The 18503-nt window shown below is 38.1% G+C and overlaps 1 protein-coding gene across 11 annotated transcripts in view; it reads left to right on the top strand.

The window, feature by feature from the left end:
• The window catches only part of SIK3 (SIK family kinase 3), a 269595-nt gene that overhangs the window by 127065 nt on the left and 124027 nt on the right, over positions 1-18503 (top strand). For all 11 annotated transcript variants that reach the window (XM_058446635.1, XM_032167483.2, XM_032167481.2 and 8 more), the window contains 2 exons: positions 11562-11678; positions 14522-14585. In XM_058446635.1, coding sequence (XP_058302618.1) covers positions 11562-11678; positions 14522-14585 — 181 coding nt within the window. The remainder of the gene's footprint in view (positions 1-11561; positions 11679-14521; positions 14586-18503) is intronic.

The raw sequence follows: 18503 nt of genomic DNA, 5'->3' as shown, positions 1-18503 counted from the left end.
CACATCATTGCACTGCAGCGTGGTCAACGGAGCAAGACCCTGTCTCTAAAAGAAATAACAAATACAGCCAGGAGTGGTGGCTCGTGCCTGTTATCCTGGCACTTTGGGAGGCTGCGGCAGGAGGATTGCCTGAGCCCAGGAGTTTGAGAGCAGCCTGGACTATAGTGAGACCTCATCTTTACCAAAATAAGTAAATAATAAACAGATAAGAGAAAATAAAAGAAATAATAACCAAAACTAAATGGCTTGATTACTTTAACTATCCAAGATTGAGAGTTATATGACTAGTAGTGATTCTGATTTATGTGAATGAACCCTTAGGACTTAAATGTCAATTTAAAAACTTTAAAAAGTCAAAACCCAAGTCTCCCAGAGTTCGAATTAGGAATTGGCACAGCGAGAACCTTATCTTGATAACTCTCTTTCTTTCTTTTTTATAGTCAGGGTCTCACTCTGTCACCCAGGCTAGGAGTGTAGTGGCTTGATCACAACTCACTGCAGCCTTAATCTCCGGAGCTCAAGCAATTCTTCTGCCCCAGCCTCCCAAAATGCTGGGACCACAGGCACATGCCAACATGCCCAACCAATTTGAAATTTTTTTTGTAGAGACAGGATTCCACTATGTTGCCTAGGCTGGTCTGAAGCTCCTGGGCATAAGCAATCATCGCTCCTGGGCGTAAGCAATCATCTCACCTTGGCCTCCCAAGGTGCTGGGATTGCAGGTGTGAGCCACTGTGCCCAGCTGATACCTCTGCTTTCAAGTCATGTAATAGATGAAAACATTGAGGATTAGAGGGGTAAAGTGATTTTCCCAAGATCACAAACATATCTTAGAGATACAGCTGGAAATTGAACTCTCAATCTCAGCACCCACTCCATTCCTCTTTTTGCTGTCATAGTGATTTCCAAACTGTTCTGCAGAGCCGTAGGCTTCTAAAAAGTTTTGTCTATAACCAGGATGGATACTCTTTTTTCTGTCTTATGTATTAGGGTTTGTGTGTAATTTTGTTCAGAGGGAAAAAGTTTCTACTGCTGTGTATGATCATTTTTATATCCTTCCTACACACTGAGCTCCGTATTCTGTGCTGTTTTCTACCCAGAAAAGTACATTTGATTCATTGAAGGGATTTTTTTTTTTTACTTAGTTTCAAAAAATGCCAATTTGATCTCTTAGTTTCAAAAAATGCCAACTTGATCTGTCAAGAAACCTGTGACCCAGAGACCTCAGGAAAATTGCACAAAGACTTTTAAATATGGAGGGATTATTAGTTTTAGTATGACATTATTATCAGTTAACATTTTACTTCCTTCTAGCTCTCTACATTTTCATTTTCTCATCTCATAAATCTCATTCCTTATGATTTTTTGGTGGGGATGTGTTACTTATGGTCTCTTATTTTCCTAGAACAATATTTATCCAAATATGTCTTTTTTTTTTTGAGACGGAGTCTTGCTCTGTCTCCCAGGCTGGAGTGCAGTGGTGCCATCTCGGCTCACTGCAAGCTCCGCCTCCTGGGTTCACGCCATTCTCTTGCCTCATCCTCCCGAGTAGCTGGAACTACAGGCGCCTGCCACCTCGCCCGGCTAATTTTTTTTTTTTTTTTGTATTTTTAGTAGAGACGAGGTTTCACCATGTTAACCAGGATGGTCTCAATCTCCTGACCTTGTGATCCACCTGCTTCGGCCTCCCAAAGTGCTGGGATTACAGGCATGAGCCACCGCGCCGGCCGTGTATCTTAAATGAAACTATTTCTGATATCTGGAGATTCTTTTGGGTCTCATTGGCAGTGAATTAGGGGTCATGTTAATTGGCTTAAAAGTAGTATTGTCATAAGACATAAAAGAGGGGCTAATAGTATAATAGTTTGGTTTTACTTAAATTGTGGATGCTTTTAATGATTTTAAAAAACCCTCAATGTTATTAACCATACTCAATACTTTAATGAACTGATACACAGTTAGACGACAATTTCCTTTACATAAAATCCTTGGTTCTACCTTAGCATCTTTTTGAAATTCTACACTTGTACTCTAATGCAAATTTAGGACCATCAGAGAAGATCAGTATTTAGGATGTCTGTAATCCTGCTACGGGAAAACACAATCTTGTTAAATGTTAACTCTGTTATATTAAGCATATACTTCATGTAGCTGTCTTTTGACATCTATTGTGGCTATGTGTAACCCATATAATAATTTTATATTTCAGTGGAACCATTCTCAGTTTTTTCTATGGCAGTGTTGTTTATCAGTTGTCCACTTACCACCTTTAAAATAAATATCAGAAATTTGGTTGGGCACGGTGGCTCACGCCTGTAATCCCAGCCCTTTGGGAGGCCAAGGTGTGTGGATCACAAGGTTAGGAGTTTGAGACCAGCCTGGCCAGCATGGTGAAACCCCATCTCTACTAAAAATACAAAAATTAGCCAGGCTTGGTGATGTGCGCCTGTAGTCTCAGCTACTTGGGAGGCTGAGGCAGGAGAATTGCCTGAACCCAGGAGGTGGAGGTTCCAGTGAACCGAGATGGCGCCACTGTACTCCAGCCTGGGAGACAGAGCGAGACTCCATCGCAAAAAACAAAAACAAAAAAACCAGAAATTTAAGAATTAATTGATGTTTACTATTAGACTTCCAGGGATTGATTTAAGTTACTTAAATTACACTATTCATCACATGAAATGCAAACATTCATTATGGAAATAACATTTGTTTGACTTGAAAATGTGATGATTACTAAATATAAGGAACTCATTGAAACTGGAATAAATGCACAAGCCATCACACAAAACATTCCATTTTGAAGGAATCCCAGAGCTGGCATTATCTGTCAGCTCTTGGAGTGTGCACCTGTCCTTAGGAAAACGCCTCGGAAGGTAGTTGGTGCCATGCTCCTGATGGGCACAGGAAGCCTGGCTTCTTACTCCAGGCTGCTCAGGGAAGATAGTCTGGTATCATAAACATCTAGACTAGAAATGCATGATTTCACAACGATGCACCTCTTGACAAACAGTGAGCACACTACTGACATCTGAGGATGCATTACAAGTGAGACTTTCAGAAATAGGAGGATGAAATGCAGTCTGAAAATGGATATTGCTTCCTGTTTTTCCTTAGTCTTCGTTGTCAAATAATTGGGAGATATCAAGAGATGAGGGATTTAGGATAGTTTTTCAACTGTTTTCTGTTTCCTTGGTTCACTCAGCTCCTGCTACTTCATTCAGACTGTGTTATTAGTCCTTGGGGGGCATATTGATATAATTTAAAACAATTTAAAATATGAACTGTTGCTGATTTTGTTCAACAGGAACAGCACTACCATTGTAAGGTTAGCAAGATACCCAATATAATAAATCTCCATAGGGGAAGTTTAAGAAAATTATGTTATGTCAGTTGAGTTCAGCTCTCTTTTCAGCTGGAGCTTTAAGTCTTTGAGCATTCTAGGTTCTACATCTAAATGTGCTTAACAGTACACAGGCTTCTTGACAAATGCTGTTCTTGGGAAGAGTACAATCCTTCTGTGAGTCTGTGTTATTTTTACCTGTGAGTTGGCATTCCAGGAAAGAGTAGCATGTACTCATTAAGAAAATCCATCTTGAAATTTATTCAGCTTTTTGTCTCCTTACAACCTTGTATTTTAGGTCAGATTGCCAAGTTATTTCCCGTCTTTCTGTCCTGGGACTAAAATTTCTTTTTCTTTTTCTTTTCTTTTCTTTCTTTTTTTTGGAGACAGAGTCTTGCTCTGTCACCCAGGCTGGAGTGCAATGGTGTGATCTTGACTCACTGCAACCTCCACCTTCCTGGTTCAAGCAATTCCCCTGCCTCAGCCTCCCAAGTAGCTGGGATTACAGGTGCCCACTACCACGCCTGGCTAATTTTTGTATTTTTAGTAGAGGTGGGGTTTCACCACGTTGGCCAGTCTGGTCTCGAGCTCCTGACCTCCAGTGATCTGCCTACCTCGGCCTCCCAAAGTGCTGAGATTAGAGGCGTGAGCCACCGTGCCTGGCATGCTATACATTTTAAATTATAGTTGTTAACTACTTTCTGTGGAGTTTATTGAAAGCTGCCTGACCCTTATCTTTGCTGGCCATGTAGAGTCCTCATGTCTCGAGTTGGCATCCCAGCCATTCCTTAGGCTTGACAGCTGCATATTTTCCCAGAAACAGTTGTGACTGGTGTGTATAATGAATAGAATAACCTGTTTTTTCCAAATATACATCCCTGTTTTGCCTCTTAGTACTTGATTTGACTAATGGTTTCAAGCTGAAATATAGACTTCAATTAAAAAATTGGAAGCCAGGTGTGGTGGCTCTTGCCTGTAACCCCAGCACTTTAGGAGGCTGAGGTGGGAGGATCCATTGAGACCAGCCTGGGCAACATAGTGAGACCCTGTCGCTACAGAAAATTAAAAAATATATATTATCCAGGTGTGGTGGTGTGTCCCTGTAATCCCAGCTACTCAGAAGGCTGAGGTGAGAGGATGGCTTCAGCCCAGAAGGTTGAGGCTGCAGCGAACTATGGTCATGTCACTGCACTCCAGCCTGGGTAACAGTGCAGACGTTAAGATCTTCCCAAGAATGTGGCCAGCCTACATCCTGACCTTGGTCATGTGGAACATTATTAATCATGGTCATTTAATGTGTAACAGGTTGCATTCAAGAGTCTAGCTTGTGTTGGTTTGGGATTCTTTTAAATTTGTTTTCTGTTGACAATTCTATTTTCTAGTAAATTTTAAATAAAAATTTTTTCATTAAGGCTGACTCCAAAGGTACTTAAGTTCCTTTCTAGCCAGCCATTCTTAGCTGGGTCCTGTGAAAGCATTATGCCCTGTAGAAAAAGAAAATTGAGTGACTATTTTCTCAGTTCTCCCAAACATGGTACTATTCTAGATGCATTGAAGAGAAGTCAATTCATTACATACAGTGAGGCTTTAAGGGCAGTTGTTCTTGGAGTTTGATTCAGGGACCTCATAGTCTCCAATAGTGTTTCAGTGGGTCCCCTAGGTCAAAACCATTTTTATAGAAATGCCACAACATTATTTTCACTTTTCATTCATACTCTCTCACAATTATAAAATAGGGATTTCCAGAGACTATGCTATGTATGATGCTGCAATTACTCTGATGACCAAGGGGATGTGTAGTTGTATACACGTGTCTTTTAAATTTTTGTCTTAATTTCTGATTTTTAATTTGATTTCTAAGCAAATATTGAAAGATATTACTCACATAATCAAAACTTCTTTGAAGATTCTCCTAACTTTTAAGAGAAGGAGTCCTGAAACCAAACAGTTTGAGAACTGCTGTCTTAAGGCTGTAAGACTTAATTCTCTGAGAGAACCCCTCCTGGGAATGGCTGCACACAAGGGCAGTGCGGTAAACCAGTCAATTGCTCAATAGACATTTTAAAAATTGAATTAAATTGAGCTCCTAGAATATAACTTTTGAGACCTTATTTGAGATTTTCTCCCAAGGCTATGTTTGAGCATTGAGAGCCTTGTAACTTGGGCCAAGTTTCTGTGAGATAGACAGTTGGCAATTCTCAATATAAAGTCAATGATTTCAGAAGTCATTTTCAAGGAATACCTCCTTTAACTGGTGGATTAATTATGTAGCCTATTGGCATTATCTAGATCAGTGCCGTCCAACAGAAAGAGGGCACATACATTATTTACAATTTTTAAATAATCATATTAAAAAAGTAAAAAGAGGTGAAATTAGTTTTAATATCTTTTGTTTAGCGTAATGTATCTAAAATATTGTAATTTCCACATGTAATCAATATAAAAATTATCAGGGAGATAGTTTAATTCTATTTTATATTACTATCTTTGAAATCTGGTATATATTTTACATTTATAGCGCATCAGTCTGGATAGTTACATGTGGCTGGTGCCTACTGTATTACACTGTACAGATCTAGATCATAAAATAGTTGTAGAGCTGAGCTGAGAATGTTCTAGAGTAGATAAGCTTTGTCATAGAGAATAAAAATTTTGCTACAGAAGTTAGTATAAAAACATAACCTCATTGAAAAAAGCTTACAATGACAAAATGTTTGATATCTGCCTAAATTTTAAAGACATTTCCAAGAGAAATAGAGCTCTTTCCTTAAAACAAATTTTTAAAAAATAAGCTTTTCTTCAAACTGTAATGTTTTCTCTTTCCTTCTAAAAAGCATGCAGTCTGCTCACTATATTCTTTGAAATTACTGTATGTTCATCTGCATACCAGTGTAAGGAGATGCTCTTTCTCGTTTTGGAAGAATTTGAGCCCTTGTGAACTTTGCATTTCCCTCCTACGTAGTTCTTTCTTGAACTGTCCATTTGTCCTGGCACATCCCTGAATCTGTACTATCTACTATAGGGCATTTGTTTCTGATGGGGAAGGGTGGTTTGTTTTGATCTTAATGCTGAACTGTCCCTTAGTTCATTGTCTTTTACTCTGTTGCCATTATCTTGCTTGCAAATATGGTGTCAGAATATGCAAGTGAATTATTGCCTGTTGTGAAGAAACCACTATTTTTTTCAGCTTCATTCACTATGAACATTATTGTGTTTACGAAAGTGAGTTGAGTTAAAAAGAACTGTGTTTTTTAGAAGTGAGAACTAAAAGGGGGAAATAGTAATTTTTCCTCTTATAGAATGAATAATAAAGAACTATGACTTTAAATTTGGCATGATCTAAATTTAATTTTTTTCCTACCACATGCCAATTGAAAAAGAAGAATTTGTTGAATGGGAATGTCTTGAGTAGGGAAATTAAGGACTCTCACAATCTGTATCTCTCTAGTAGCATACTTGATACAGTGTCATGTTTAATTAATATTAGAATGTCAATTTACAAAGTCATGCTCTTTGGAAGACAAAAGAATTCTGTGTAGAACAGGCAAACTTAGGAAATATATGGTCTCTTGATAACATGTTAGAAGTTTTCTTCTTTGTTATAATTTTCATATGTAAGTACAATTAGGAGATTTATAGATTTTCAACCCCAATATAAAAACATTCTTTGAGAGTTTATCTTTTCTTTACCTACTGATTTACCTTTGTTGTGGACACATTCAATTTTTCCAGCAACTGGTGTGTACTTTACACCAAAACCTTTACTATATAGCCTTCAGTAATCTGTAGCTGTGAAACTCCTACTCATTTATCTGTTTAGATATTCTCAAAATAGTCATACCTGTGTGCCAGCCACCTGCTGTCTGACTTGGCAGTTTCTGTGTTCCAACTTTATTTTTCTGCTTTTTAGAAAACTCCCACTTTCCATTTTGCAGCTAAGGTAGGAGCTGAGTTCGTTTCCCTGTTAAGTGGCCTTATCAAGCAGTTATGCCATTGCCAAGCAGCAGTAAGTTCTCCCCTCTCAGGTGTTAGCTAGTAGGTAGGGTTGGCAAGGGGAGCCTGGCCTGCTGTGAAGAAGTAGACCACTGTCCCTCTGGCACAGCCCTCAGGGTCAGGTCTTGCTGTGGGTTCCATCCTATGGCTCACTGTGACTTTCCTGAATGGAATGCGTTTATTTTTTTTCCAGCTCTGTTCTTTCCATGTTCTTCCCACATCAGCTGGCGGCAGCCAGTTGGTTCTGAATGCTGCCCACAAATTGTTAGCTATTTTGCTTCTTGGTCCCTCAATTTGTCCCTTGAATAAGGAATTGATGTGTTTCGGATCCAGGATTATGTTGCTTAGTGAAGCAAATCTAATTCTTGCCAAGGAATGCCTAAAGTTGAAGGCTTGATTCCAGAAGAAAATAAAATAACAACAGCAGTACCTGTAATTAACATATATTGCCTGTTTACTGTGCCAGGCATTATATTAATCAGGTGGCATATATTAGCTTTGTTAATCCCCAAAATCACTTTAAAGTAGGTTCCGTTGTTGCCCACATTTTACAGATAGGGAGCCATTGGAAAATCAAATAAACTGTTCTAGGTTATATATAAGGGATAGTTCCAAGATTTTGAATCTAAGTAGCTTGACTTCAGAGTCCTTGCTTTCAGTGCTATATTCAACTACTAAGTAAAGGTTCACTTTTTTTGTTTTGTTTTGTTTTGTTTTTTGTTTTGGAGAAAGGGTCTCATTCTGTTGCACAGACTGCAATGCAGTGGCATGATCATGGCTCACTTCACCCTTGCTAGGCTCAAGCGATCGCCTGGGCTCATGGAATCCTTCTGCCTCAGCCTCCTGAGTAACTGGGACTACAGGCACACACTACCACACCTGGCTAATTTTTTTTATTTTTTGTAGAGATGAGGTCTCACTTTGTTGCCCAGGCTGGTCTTGAACTCCTGGCCTCAAGCCATCCTCCTGCCTTGAACTCCCAAAGTGCTGGAATTACAGGCGTGAACCACCGTGCCTGGCCCAAAGCTTCACTTTTCAATGTCTTCTGGAATCTGAACTCTCACTAAAGAGTAGACAGGAGTTTGATGTTTTAATCTATTGAAACTTCTTTGTCTATGCCTTCTAAGAACAGATTATGTTCAATGCAATTTTTCCTGAAAAGATGAAGTACATTTCTTTGTAAAATTCAATGTATATATTTATTTATTTATTTATTTATTATTGTACATATTTATGGGGTACATTTGATATTTTGCTACATGGATACAACATGTAATGATCAAATCAGGGTAATTAGGATATCCATTACCCCAAACATTTATCATTTCTTTCTGTTGGTGACATTTCAAATCTCCTTCAGCCATTTTGAAATATGTAATAAATCATTATTAATTATAGCCAACAAAAGGCATTATTGCTAGTACAGATATTTCTTGACTTATGATGGGTTACGTCCCAATAAACCCATTATAAGTTGAAAATATGGTAAGTCAGAAATGCGTTTAATTCACTGTATTGTTATTTACCCACGTGATTGTGTGGCTGACTGGGAGCCACACAATCTCTGTTTACCATTATGAAGGTCGTATTGCTTCAGAATGCAAATGAAATTTAGAGTGAGTGCCTTATGAATCAGGGAGGCCCCACTATATGACTCCCTGTGATCTCTTGGAGGTGAAAGAATGCACAAATTTCGTAAGTTAACCTGAAGGCCACCCGCCTTTCCCGAGTTATATTGTACATGCCATCAATTAGTAGGGGGTGGGCAGAGGTGGAAGATTTCAGGCACAGACCTTAGACAGTTGATGCCCTCTGTTATTAAGATAAATAAATCCTAGCATTTCTTCCCACCTTTTGCACATCATGTCATGCACAGAAAGTTGAGATTGGAGGTGATCCATTATTGCTTGTAACCCATTTCCAACGCCCTTGTTTGGAAGTTCTTTTTTTTTTCTTTTGAGACATGGTCTCATTCTGTTGCTGGCACGATCATAGCTCACTGCAACTTCAGCTCCTGGGATCAAACTGTCCTTCTACCTCAGCCTTCTGAGTCGCTAGGACTACAGACACATGCTACCATGCTCGGCTAATTTTTTTAAAGTTTTTTAGTAGAGATGGGGTTTCACCATGTTGCCCATGCTGGTCTGGAACTCCGGGACTCAATCAGTCTGCCTGTCTTGGCCTCCCAAAGTGCTGGGATTACAGCTGTTTGTCAGCTCTGCTATGGGGATATATCTGCCAGTTTCTAAGCTTGTTATTTTATGAACGCATTCTGTACACTACAAGGTGCCATTCACATGTAAGGTTTTATTAATAATGACTATTAAGACCAAGCTATTTGTTCTAGGAAGAGACACTGTGTACCATGATTTTTGTTGTTGTTGTTTTGGGAGCTATCCTGAGAGAAGCAGGAGCAGATGCTAGACCAGTTGTGGAGTTAAGGTCTTGTATGTGATCTGGTGCAGTAATGAGGAGAAGTAGAAATGCAGGGGGTCAAGGGTTATAAGATCCAAGACTTCTTATAGGAAACCAAGCAGCTGGTGAGATCCTCATCAAATTCTCTACCTTCTTCTCTGCCTATCCCAGTTCTCTCTGTAGTGAAATTCTGCTTTCTTTGTGAAGTCTTTCCCAGACTTTTTCTACCTCTTCTCCTATAGGTGAAGGTCATTCACCATCCTCTGTCTGTTATTATACCTGGTACATAGCTCCATTGATTGTACTTCCAATGCTGCATTGTTTTCAGTTCCACACATCTTTTTTCCTTTTTAGACTGTGATCTCCTTGAAGTTTAAGCTGTGTCTGATTAATCCTTGTAGCTCCAGCCACACCCAGCTCCTTTCATCACACTCCCTCATTAGGCATGGCTTGAATACTCTTTGAGTACAGCTGAAATTTATCTTCCTGTGCCTTTCTCCCATGGGTCCTCATTTTAACACCTGAAACAGCTTCAGATAAAGTTACTTTTATGCCAGCCGTTTATACATCTGAATAATCTGCCATGTATGGCTCCAAACAGTCTTTATTTCTCTGAGCTAAACATTTTTACTTTTGAAATTTTGTTTTCCTGTTTTATTCCTCAGTAAGTACTGTATATGTTCCCTTTACCTCTCTGGTGCATAGAATCTTAGAATGTTAAGATTTGGAGAGGATTAGAGTTTGACTAGTCTAGGCTCTTCATCTAACCAGTATTGCTTCCATACTGATTAGGTAATTGAAACTGACATACAGACATATTTTGGAGCAACACAAATATTTTAAGTATTTCACGGTGGAAGTTTAGATTTAGTAGATTTTTAAAAGTACTTCGTCACTCATTCTTTATTAAAATGTATTTGCTGATGAGTATCTTATTAAAAGGGGGCACATTGGAAAGATATGTTTTATGACGCAGTGCATGTATGCTAAAGAAAGATCTTCAGATTCTTATAACATTATTATTAAGAATTTGATTCTAAAGCCAAGCTACCTAGGCTTCAATCCTGCATCTGTCGTATACTAGGTGTAAATTACTTAATCTTGGTTAATTACTTAATCTCTGTGTGCCTCAGTTTCTGTATTTCTGAAACAAGGTTAATGATAATGTGGATGTTAGGAGGTTTAAATGAGTTAGTACTTCCAAAGCACTAAGAGTTATGCCTGGCCCATAACTCTTTTGTATATGGTAGCTGTAAACTTTTTGTATATGGTAGCTGCTGCTACTACTGCTGCCACCACCATCACTGCTACTACTATTATTATTATTGAGTTCTACAAGCACCTGGTGAGATGTGAAAGCTCCTGTGAAAGTTCTCATAGAACCTTAGTAAGACACCATGTACTTATGATACAAGCTTCTTGCCTTTTTAAAAATTTTTTATTTTATTTAAAGCTTCTTGTCTTAATGAGAGGCCCTGCATACCACTCTGCACTGAAACATGATTTGACCCAGACCGTAACGACATCTATGGAGTAATAAAGTATTTTTTCATAGGATTTTACCATATAAGCAATTGAAGAAATGGCAGAAGACCCATTAGCTTTTGGAGTCTGTTTCTTTGAGACCAACTTGCTAGGAATCCATTTCCTATCTTTTTAAAAAGAGTAAATTAATTTTTCTCATTGACATTCTGTAAACAGAATACTGGCAGCTTATATTTTATGGAACGTAATGTTTTAAAGTGAACCTAATTTTTCTTAGTAAACTGCTTTTAATAATGCATCAGAGTAAATTTTTTCCCTCTCTTGTCAGGTTGCTATCAAGATCATAGATAAGACCCAGCTGGATGAAGAAAACTTGAAGAAGATTTTCCGGGAAGTTCAAATTATGAAGATGCTTTGCCACCCCCATATCATCAGGCTCTACCAGGTAGGATCATTAGTATGTAGCAGATAGCTGCAAAGAACCCAGAATATTGTATGTATGGCTCCCTTTGAAGAAATGTGGGTGGGTGAACATCTGTGACTTTTTTTGTTTCTATGTTAATCCTGCTATCTTTCCTACCCTTCTGTTTACCCACTTAGCACTTAGTATCCTCAAGTTTCCCCTGCCCGTTTACTAGTAAGTTTTCCTTACCCAGGTAGGTCTTTTTAATTTGTTCTTTAAAATTTGATGCCATTCTTAGCAAACTACACAAAATATTAATTCAGAAGAGGATGAGAATTTATTTTATTTAGTTCAGAGTTCTAAAACAGGATGGGAAACCCAAAAAGAAGAGAATTTAGAGAGGTGAAAAGTTAGAGATGAATATAACATTTTTTAACAGCATTATTTGAATACTAGTTTCTGTGATCATGTTATAAATTGTTAAGGCAAAAGATTGCTTCTTGGATCAGTCAAAACCTACCTCTTTTCTATTCTAGTAGGATCCTAGACTTAGTTTTCCAAGGTAGTAATTATTTTGATAATCAAGAGACCAGATCAAGTGACCAGATCTCTCCAATAGGAGAGATTTCTATTTTGTTTTTTTTTTTTTTGTTGGTCTTCCCAAGAAACATGCGTATTTCATGCCATCATCAAAATGATTCCCTAGCCTAACTACAAAAGCAGTAAATCTGATGGCTGGAATTTCAAGCGGGACAGGAGGAGAGGACCTTGCCTTAGCAGGCTGGTGAAAGAGATATTTTGGGAGAGGTGGGGCTTCGGGATGCTTCTCAAATTGCAATGCATTGGCAGCCGAGAACTTTGCCCCTGCATAGGCCCAACTCTACTTGCTGCTTTCTGCCAGAACAGCCATCTCTTAGTTCTGAAGGACGTGGCCACCCACTTGGTTATTTTGCTGCTGTTAGTCTGCAGTAAATGGTTACTGGCCCAGACATAGGACCATGTGTAAGAGTGGAGAAAGTACACCCAAGGCGCTATGGGCAAGCTTTCATAGCCTCTTAGTTTTATGGAAAAGAAAACATGTTATGATGTTAATATGTGTGGTTAAAACTACAGCGTTAGAGCTCTTCCCTGGCATCAGCTGCTCACATAATGAAATTAGGTCAACAGGAGTAGACCTGTTGAAATTTATCAGCCTAAATTATGTTGAACAATTGCCTACGTTCTGCCCCACAAGCAAACTTATGAAAGCTTCCTGGTGTTGCCTGAAGACCTGTATCTGTGAGCTCACATGTGTCTAACCTCGGCTTCCTTCCTGTCCTGATGGGCTGAATAAATTTCTTGACCTTACCTTTTAAAATAAATCGTCTTTAAATAATTGTGGGGCTTAGGCTGACCTTTCTCAAGAGGTTGACTTGTAGGTATTACCCTTGTAACTGAATTCTGCAAGTTTGCCTGTCTTACCCAAGATTAGCCTATGAGAATTTCCAAAGGTCCAGTGTTAGCTTTGAGCAGTACCTTCTTTCAAGCTTTAATTTTGGTTTCTGGCAGCTGGGTTTTTAAAATTTCATTTATTTATTTATTTATTTATTTTTGAGATGAAGTCTCGCTCTGTTGCCCGGGCTGGAGTGCAGTGGCATGATCTCTGCTCACTGCAGCCTCCGCCTCCTGGGTTCAAGTGAGTCTCCTGCCTCAGCCTCCCAAGTAGCTGGGATCACAGGCATGCACCACCACGCCCAGCTAATTTTTGTATTTTTAGTAGAAACGGGGTTTCACTATGTTGGCCAGGCTGGTCTTGAACTCCTAACCTCAAGTGATCCACCCACCTCGGCCTCCCAAAGTGCTGGGATTACAGGCGTGAGTCACTGCGCCTGGCCGGAACTGAATTTTTAATTGTATTTAGTTTTAATTAATTTAAGTGTAAAACTAAAAATAATTTTAAAAGAATTGTTGAAATGATAGTATTTTGGATATATTGGGGTAAATAAAAAATATTACTAGAATTATCTTCACCTTTTCCTTTTTCCTTTTTAAATGTGGCTACTAGAAAAGTTAAAATAATATATGCAGTTCATATTATATTTCTATTGGACAGCACTGTTCTAGAAAGATATACAATAAGCAGTGACCAGTGTTCCTCTGGGGATTGAGATGGAGGAGATTGGGAAGAGGAAAGCCTTTGGTCTTTTGTTTTATAATGAGTGTATGTAATCATTATTACTTTTAAAAATGTTTGATGGAAAATGTAAAAGGGAAGAAAGGACTGACAACTTACTACAATGAATTTTACAAAGGAGCAAAAAAGGGACCAAGACAAAACACAAATCACCTACGTTACTTTAAAAGGTTGAGTATTTTAAATTACTGTTCTCTTTTTTTCAAATAAATGGGCAGTGGAAAGGAAAGTTGTCATTTCTATTAAAAAAAGAAAGACATATGTGATTTCTGTGGCGTTCTTATGTGATTCCCATTATTTTCCCCAAAGGCTTTTTTTTGCTTTAGTTTTTTTTTTTTTTTTTTATTTGATGGGGCATTTTTGTGCTTCAGATGATTGATGTTGAATCTGAAGTTTAAGTTTTGGTTCTTGACAACTTCTTTGCCTCTCAGTTTTATGGAGCTTAAGAGATTGCAGAGACCTCATGGAACATCAAAAAGACTATCTCTCTCAAGCAATAAATGTTTCCTACTTTTAAGAACTTGGAGGAATATCTGATTTTCCCTTTCTTCTTAATAACATTTATATTTGTTTCCCCAAAAATGTTTTAAATTTTCTTTAATCTATAGTGGTTATTAATATTTCAAATGAGAAAAGAGGAGTCGTTAGTTTCTCTTCCTATAACAGCCTGTCATTTGTGTCACTGTCTGTCACTTTCCTGCCTTTGCACCAGGTTATGGAGACAGAACGGATGATTTATCTGGTGACAGAATATGCTAGTGGAGGGGAAATATTTGGTAAGTACATTTATTGCATTATTTAAACAGCTATTGAGCACACTACGGCAAACCTAAAATAGCTGTTCAGTGCCTTTGTTACTTGAGCAGCAGTCACTTGATGCTGTTCTTCAGTCCTGTCATTTTCTATCAACAAAGGCATTTTAATTTGTTTTGATTAACCTAGTAAAATCCCTTTAACACATTTGTTTCTTTAGCAAAGGTGTTTTGTTTATTTCAGTCAGGTGCTGACAGTTGAGATTAAAGATCTCCAAAAACAAGCATCCTTTCTGAACGTGGGACTTAGAGTCTTTCCTGTTTGCAGGTTCTAACTGAGGTTACCAAGTGCGACAGAACTCACACAAGTGTGTGGGCCTCTGTTGTGTCAGAAAGAGCCACTTAGAGCAAATAATCTCACCCGAGCGCGTTCCTTAAACTTTGTTTAAATATAACATGTAACTATATTATTTACCATGTGTTCACAGTTCCCCTCAATGATTCTTGTAATTTTGAGGGTTCTGCCTTCAGTAGCTATATTTTCTTCTCTCACTTAGCTTTAGCACAACGTCAGAAATAAGCAAGAGACTTTGTTACTGACAAATCTGATTTTTAAGGTGGTAAAAACTGACAAAACGATTTTTTTTCTAACAGTGATAAATGGAGCCAAGTAGAGTTGAAGGATAAACTTCCAAATCTAAATTGATGTGTCTTTTATTTTTTCTTTTGGCAACTAACTACAGAGAAAAGTTTCTTTATATACCTTATTTGTCTAATTTCTTCATTTTTTAAAAAATTTATCAATATGAACACTTGCTAATCTAAAATTTATTTTTTAATTTTTATTTTAAACATTTGCTCCTTCCTGCATGATAAAATGTATTTAAAAGTGTAGAATCACTTTTAAAATGGATCTTCCTATTAATGACTAGTCAGTTGTGGCTGCATGGATGTGTGTGTGTGTGTGTGTGTGTGTGTGTGTGTTTGTGTTTTTGAAGTTTCCCTAGCGATCTAGTGTTTTTTTGTGTGTGTCAAAGTATCTTTAGGGTAAGTGCTAGTCCTTTTTAAAAGAGGTATCATTATTTCTTAATTTTATATTTAATTGGCTTTGTATATGTGATTAGTTAATGTTAAAGCTAATGGTGATAGAATGAAATTTATACTCAATATAGTATGGGAGGGGATACTTTATTTTAAAGAAATAAAAGCATTACAGGATTTGAAGGATAGCATTGTTTGTCAAGAAGGTATAGTAGGCCTTCAGTATGTATGATAATTATATGCCAATCATGTGCCTTGGAGATGCTAACTCAATTAAGACACTGGTTTTCCTTTCCGTGGAGAAATCTGGTGGAAAACAGACAGGGAAATCAACATATTACTTTGAAGATGAGAATGGAAACTGTAAAACTCTGTATGGTAGAGAACAGTAGTGCAGGTGGCAGTTTGGTTAACTCTTGGAGATCAGGGAAATCTTCCTGGAGGGCTTGGTTATATGGAAATTTATGAACCAGAAAATGAAAGCACAAGAGAGAATATTTGGAGAGAGAGAAATAGCAGTCATGTTATTGGGAGACTATACTATGGTCTGACATTCCAGGCACATGTTATGATAAACCTGCCTTAATTAAGATCACAAATGTATACAAAGGCAAATAGAAAACTTCCATTATCTAGATAAGATTTTTTGTTTGGACAAGGTGTCGCTCTGTTGCCCTGGCTGGAATGCTGTGGTGCAATCCTAGCTCACTGCAGCCTCGAACTCCTGGGCTCAAGTGATCCTCCTGCCTCTGCCATCTGAGTAGCTGATACTATAGGTGTGCACTACCACACCTGGCTAATTTTTAAATTTTTAGTAGAGACAGGGGTCTCATTATATTGCTCAGGCTGGAAGATACCTTTTTACAAGTTTTATTCTATAAAAAGTCAAACCTCTCCCAAATCCTTGAGCTGCCTGTTAGGTATTTTATCTCATAGAAAGACATTTATTGGTGGGGATACAATGGTAATTTGGGGAGAAAAAAGATCATGTCATCTTAATGTTTTTAATAAAAAAAGACCCAAACACAGGGCACATCAATCTACCTTACTCTTTAAGAAAGCAGATTGATTTTATTTATTTATTTATTTATTTATTTATTTATTTATTTATTTATTCTTTTTTGAGCTAGGGTCTTGCTCTGTTGACCAGGTGAAGTGCAGTAACAGGATCACAGCTCAGTGCACCCCCAGCTTCCTGGGCTCAAGTGATCCTCCTGCCTTAGCTCCCTGAGTCACTGGGACTATAGGTATACACCACCATGCCAGGCTAATTTGTAAATTTTTATAGTGATTAGGTCTCATTATGTTGCCCAGGCTGGTTTAGAACTCCTGGGCTCTAGCAATCCTCCTGCCTTGGCCTCCCAAAGTGTTGGGATTGTAGGCATGAGCCACTGCACCCAGCAGGAAGCAGTATTAGAGAGATAAGCTTCTTGGTCATGGACTTCGTGTGAATGTACCTCAAGGGATGAACACACAGAATACCACTTCTGATAATATTATTTTAAAAACAAAATAGTTTAGGTTGGTGCAAAAGTAATTGTGGCTTTTGTCATTGAAAGTAATGGCAAAAACCGCAATTACTTTTGCACCAACCTATAATTATATATTTTAACACATATTATATAATATATAACAATATAGAATTTGAAATGTTATGATTGATACTATTAAGTAATATTATTATAAAAGATCCAGATGTGGAAGAAAATAGTGTATTACCTAAAGAAATTATTGAGACTGCACAGGGATAGAACTGTCTCATGAGCTCTGATTTTTAAAAATGTCTGTGTAAAAAAGATGAAAGGGGCTTAGTCAAGAAAACCTGGGCTTTGGATGTATTTAGACCTAGGTTTGAATCAGATCTCTGTCACCTATTTGCCCTTTTACTTAGAGCAAATTACTAGATGATTCTGGTACACAGGTTCCAGGTCTGTTCCAGGTAAGATCTAGAATATTTGTATTATAGTTGTGAAGATTAAATGAGATCGCATATATAGAGCTCTAGCACAGTGCTTCCTTACACCTTCATGTGAGAGAGTGAGTGGGAGATCAACTTCTGCCATCAAGGTGTGAGGAGCTCTGCTGACCTGCCTTGCTTGCGGAAACAAGTGAAAAGTACTAAAGAAAACAAAACCCAGTCATTTAAAGTCTCTGGAAATCGTCCTAAGAGTAAACAGAAAATGAAGGAAGATTATTCAAGAACATCTATGCAAATTCATTAAGAAACAAAGTCTGGTCAGCAAGGTGGAAATTCCTGTCCAGGCTACTGCAGCCAAGAACACAGGGCCTCCTCCTGTCAAACGACAAAATTACAAGTTTAGTTTGATGATCCCAGTTGGCCTTATTTGCGATTATAGAATCGGGCAACATTTCATTTCATAGAATAAGTGTTCCAGTAAGTTGAGCAGAAGAGTTTGGCTTATAGACAGATGGGCTTAAGAAGTCGGAACAGTGTATTGGTTACTTTTAAACAGAACAATAGAAAATTAACTAATTAGTTAACACCAGGTTACTTGGGGCTACCTTTTTTAGTAAGGATTAAAGCAGAGGGAACTTCATCATTGTGCCAGTTAAAGATTTTAGACTGGGCTGTTTGGGAAATTAGCTGTTATCTCTTTCTCCTGATTTCTCAGGTCAGATAACAACCTAGTTTTCGCTTTGGAACTTTAGCATGAGTGACTCCATTTTGATGTTTAGTTTGGTCTGTTGGTGCCTAGTGCAGAAGTTTATTCGAAAACAATGATCTGTAATTTTTATTTGTCACTTCTCCTCAATTCTCTCCAGCATCTGAATAGCAGCTTTCTTCCCAGGAGGATCTGGACATCAGCAATTCTCATTCTGCCCCGAGCTGCCTATTGCTGAGTCCTGGAGAAGTGCAGTTAAGAGATGGGGGCCCCTTCT

The sequence above is a fragment of the Hylobates moloch genome, unplaced genomic scaffold (genome assembly GCF_009828535.3).
Source record: "Hylobates moloch isolate HMO894 unplaced genomic scaffold, HMol_V3 SCAFFOLD_11, whole genome shotgun sequence".
Taxonomy (NCBI): Eukaryota; Metazoa; Chordata; class Mammalia; order Primates; family Hylobatidae; genus Hylobates; species Hylobates moloch.
This window is presented reverse-complemented; position numbering and strand designations above follow the sequence as displayed.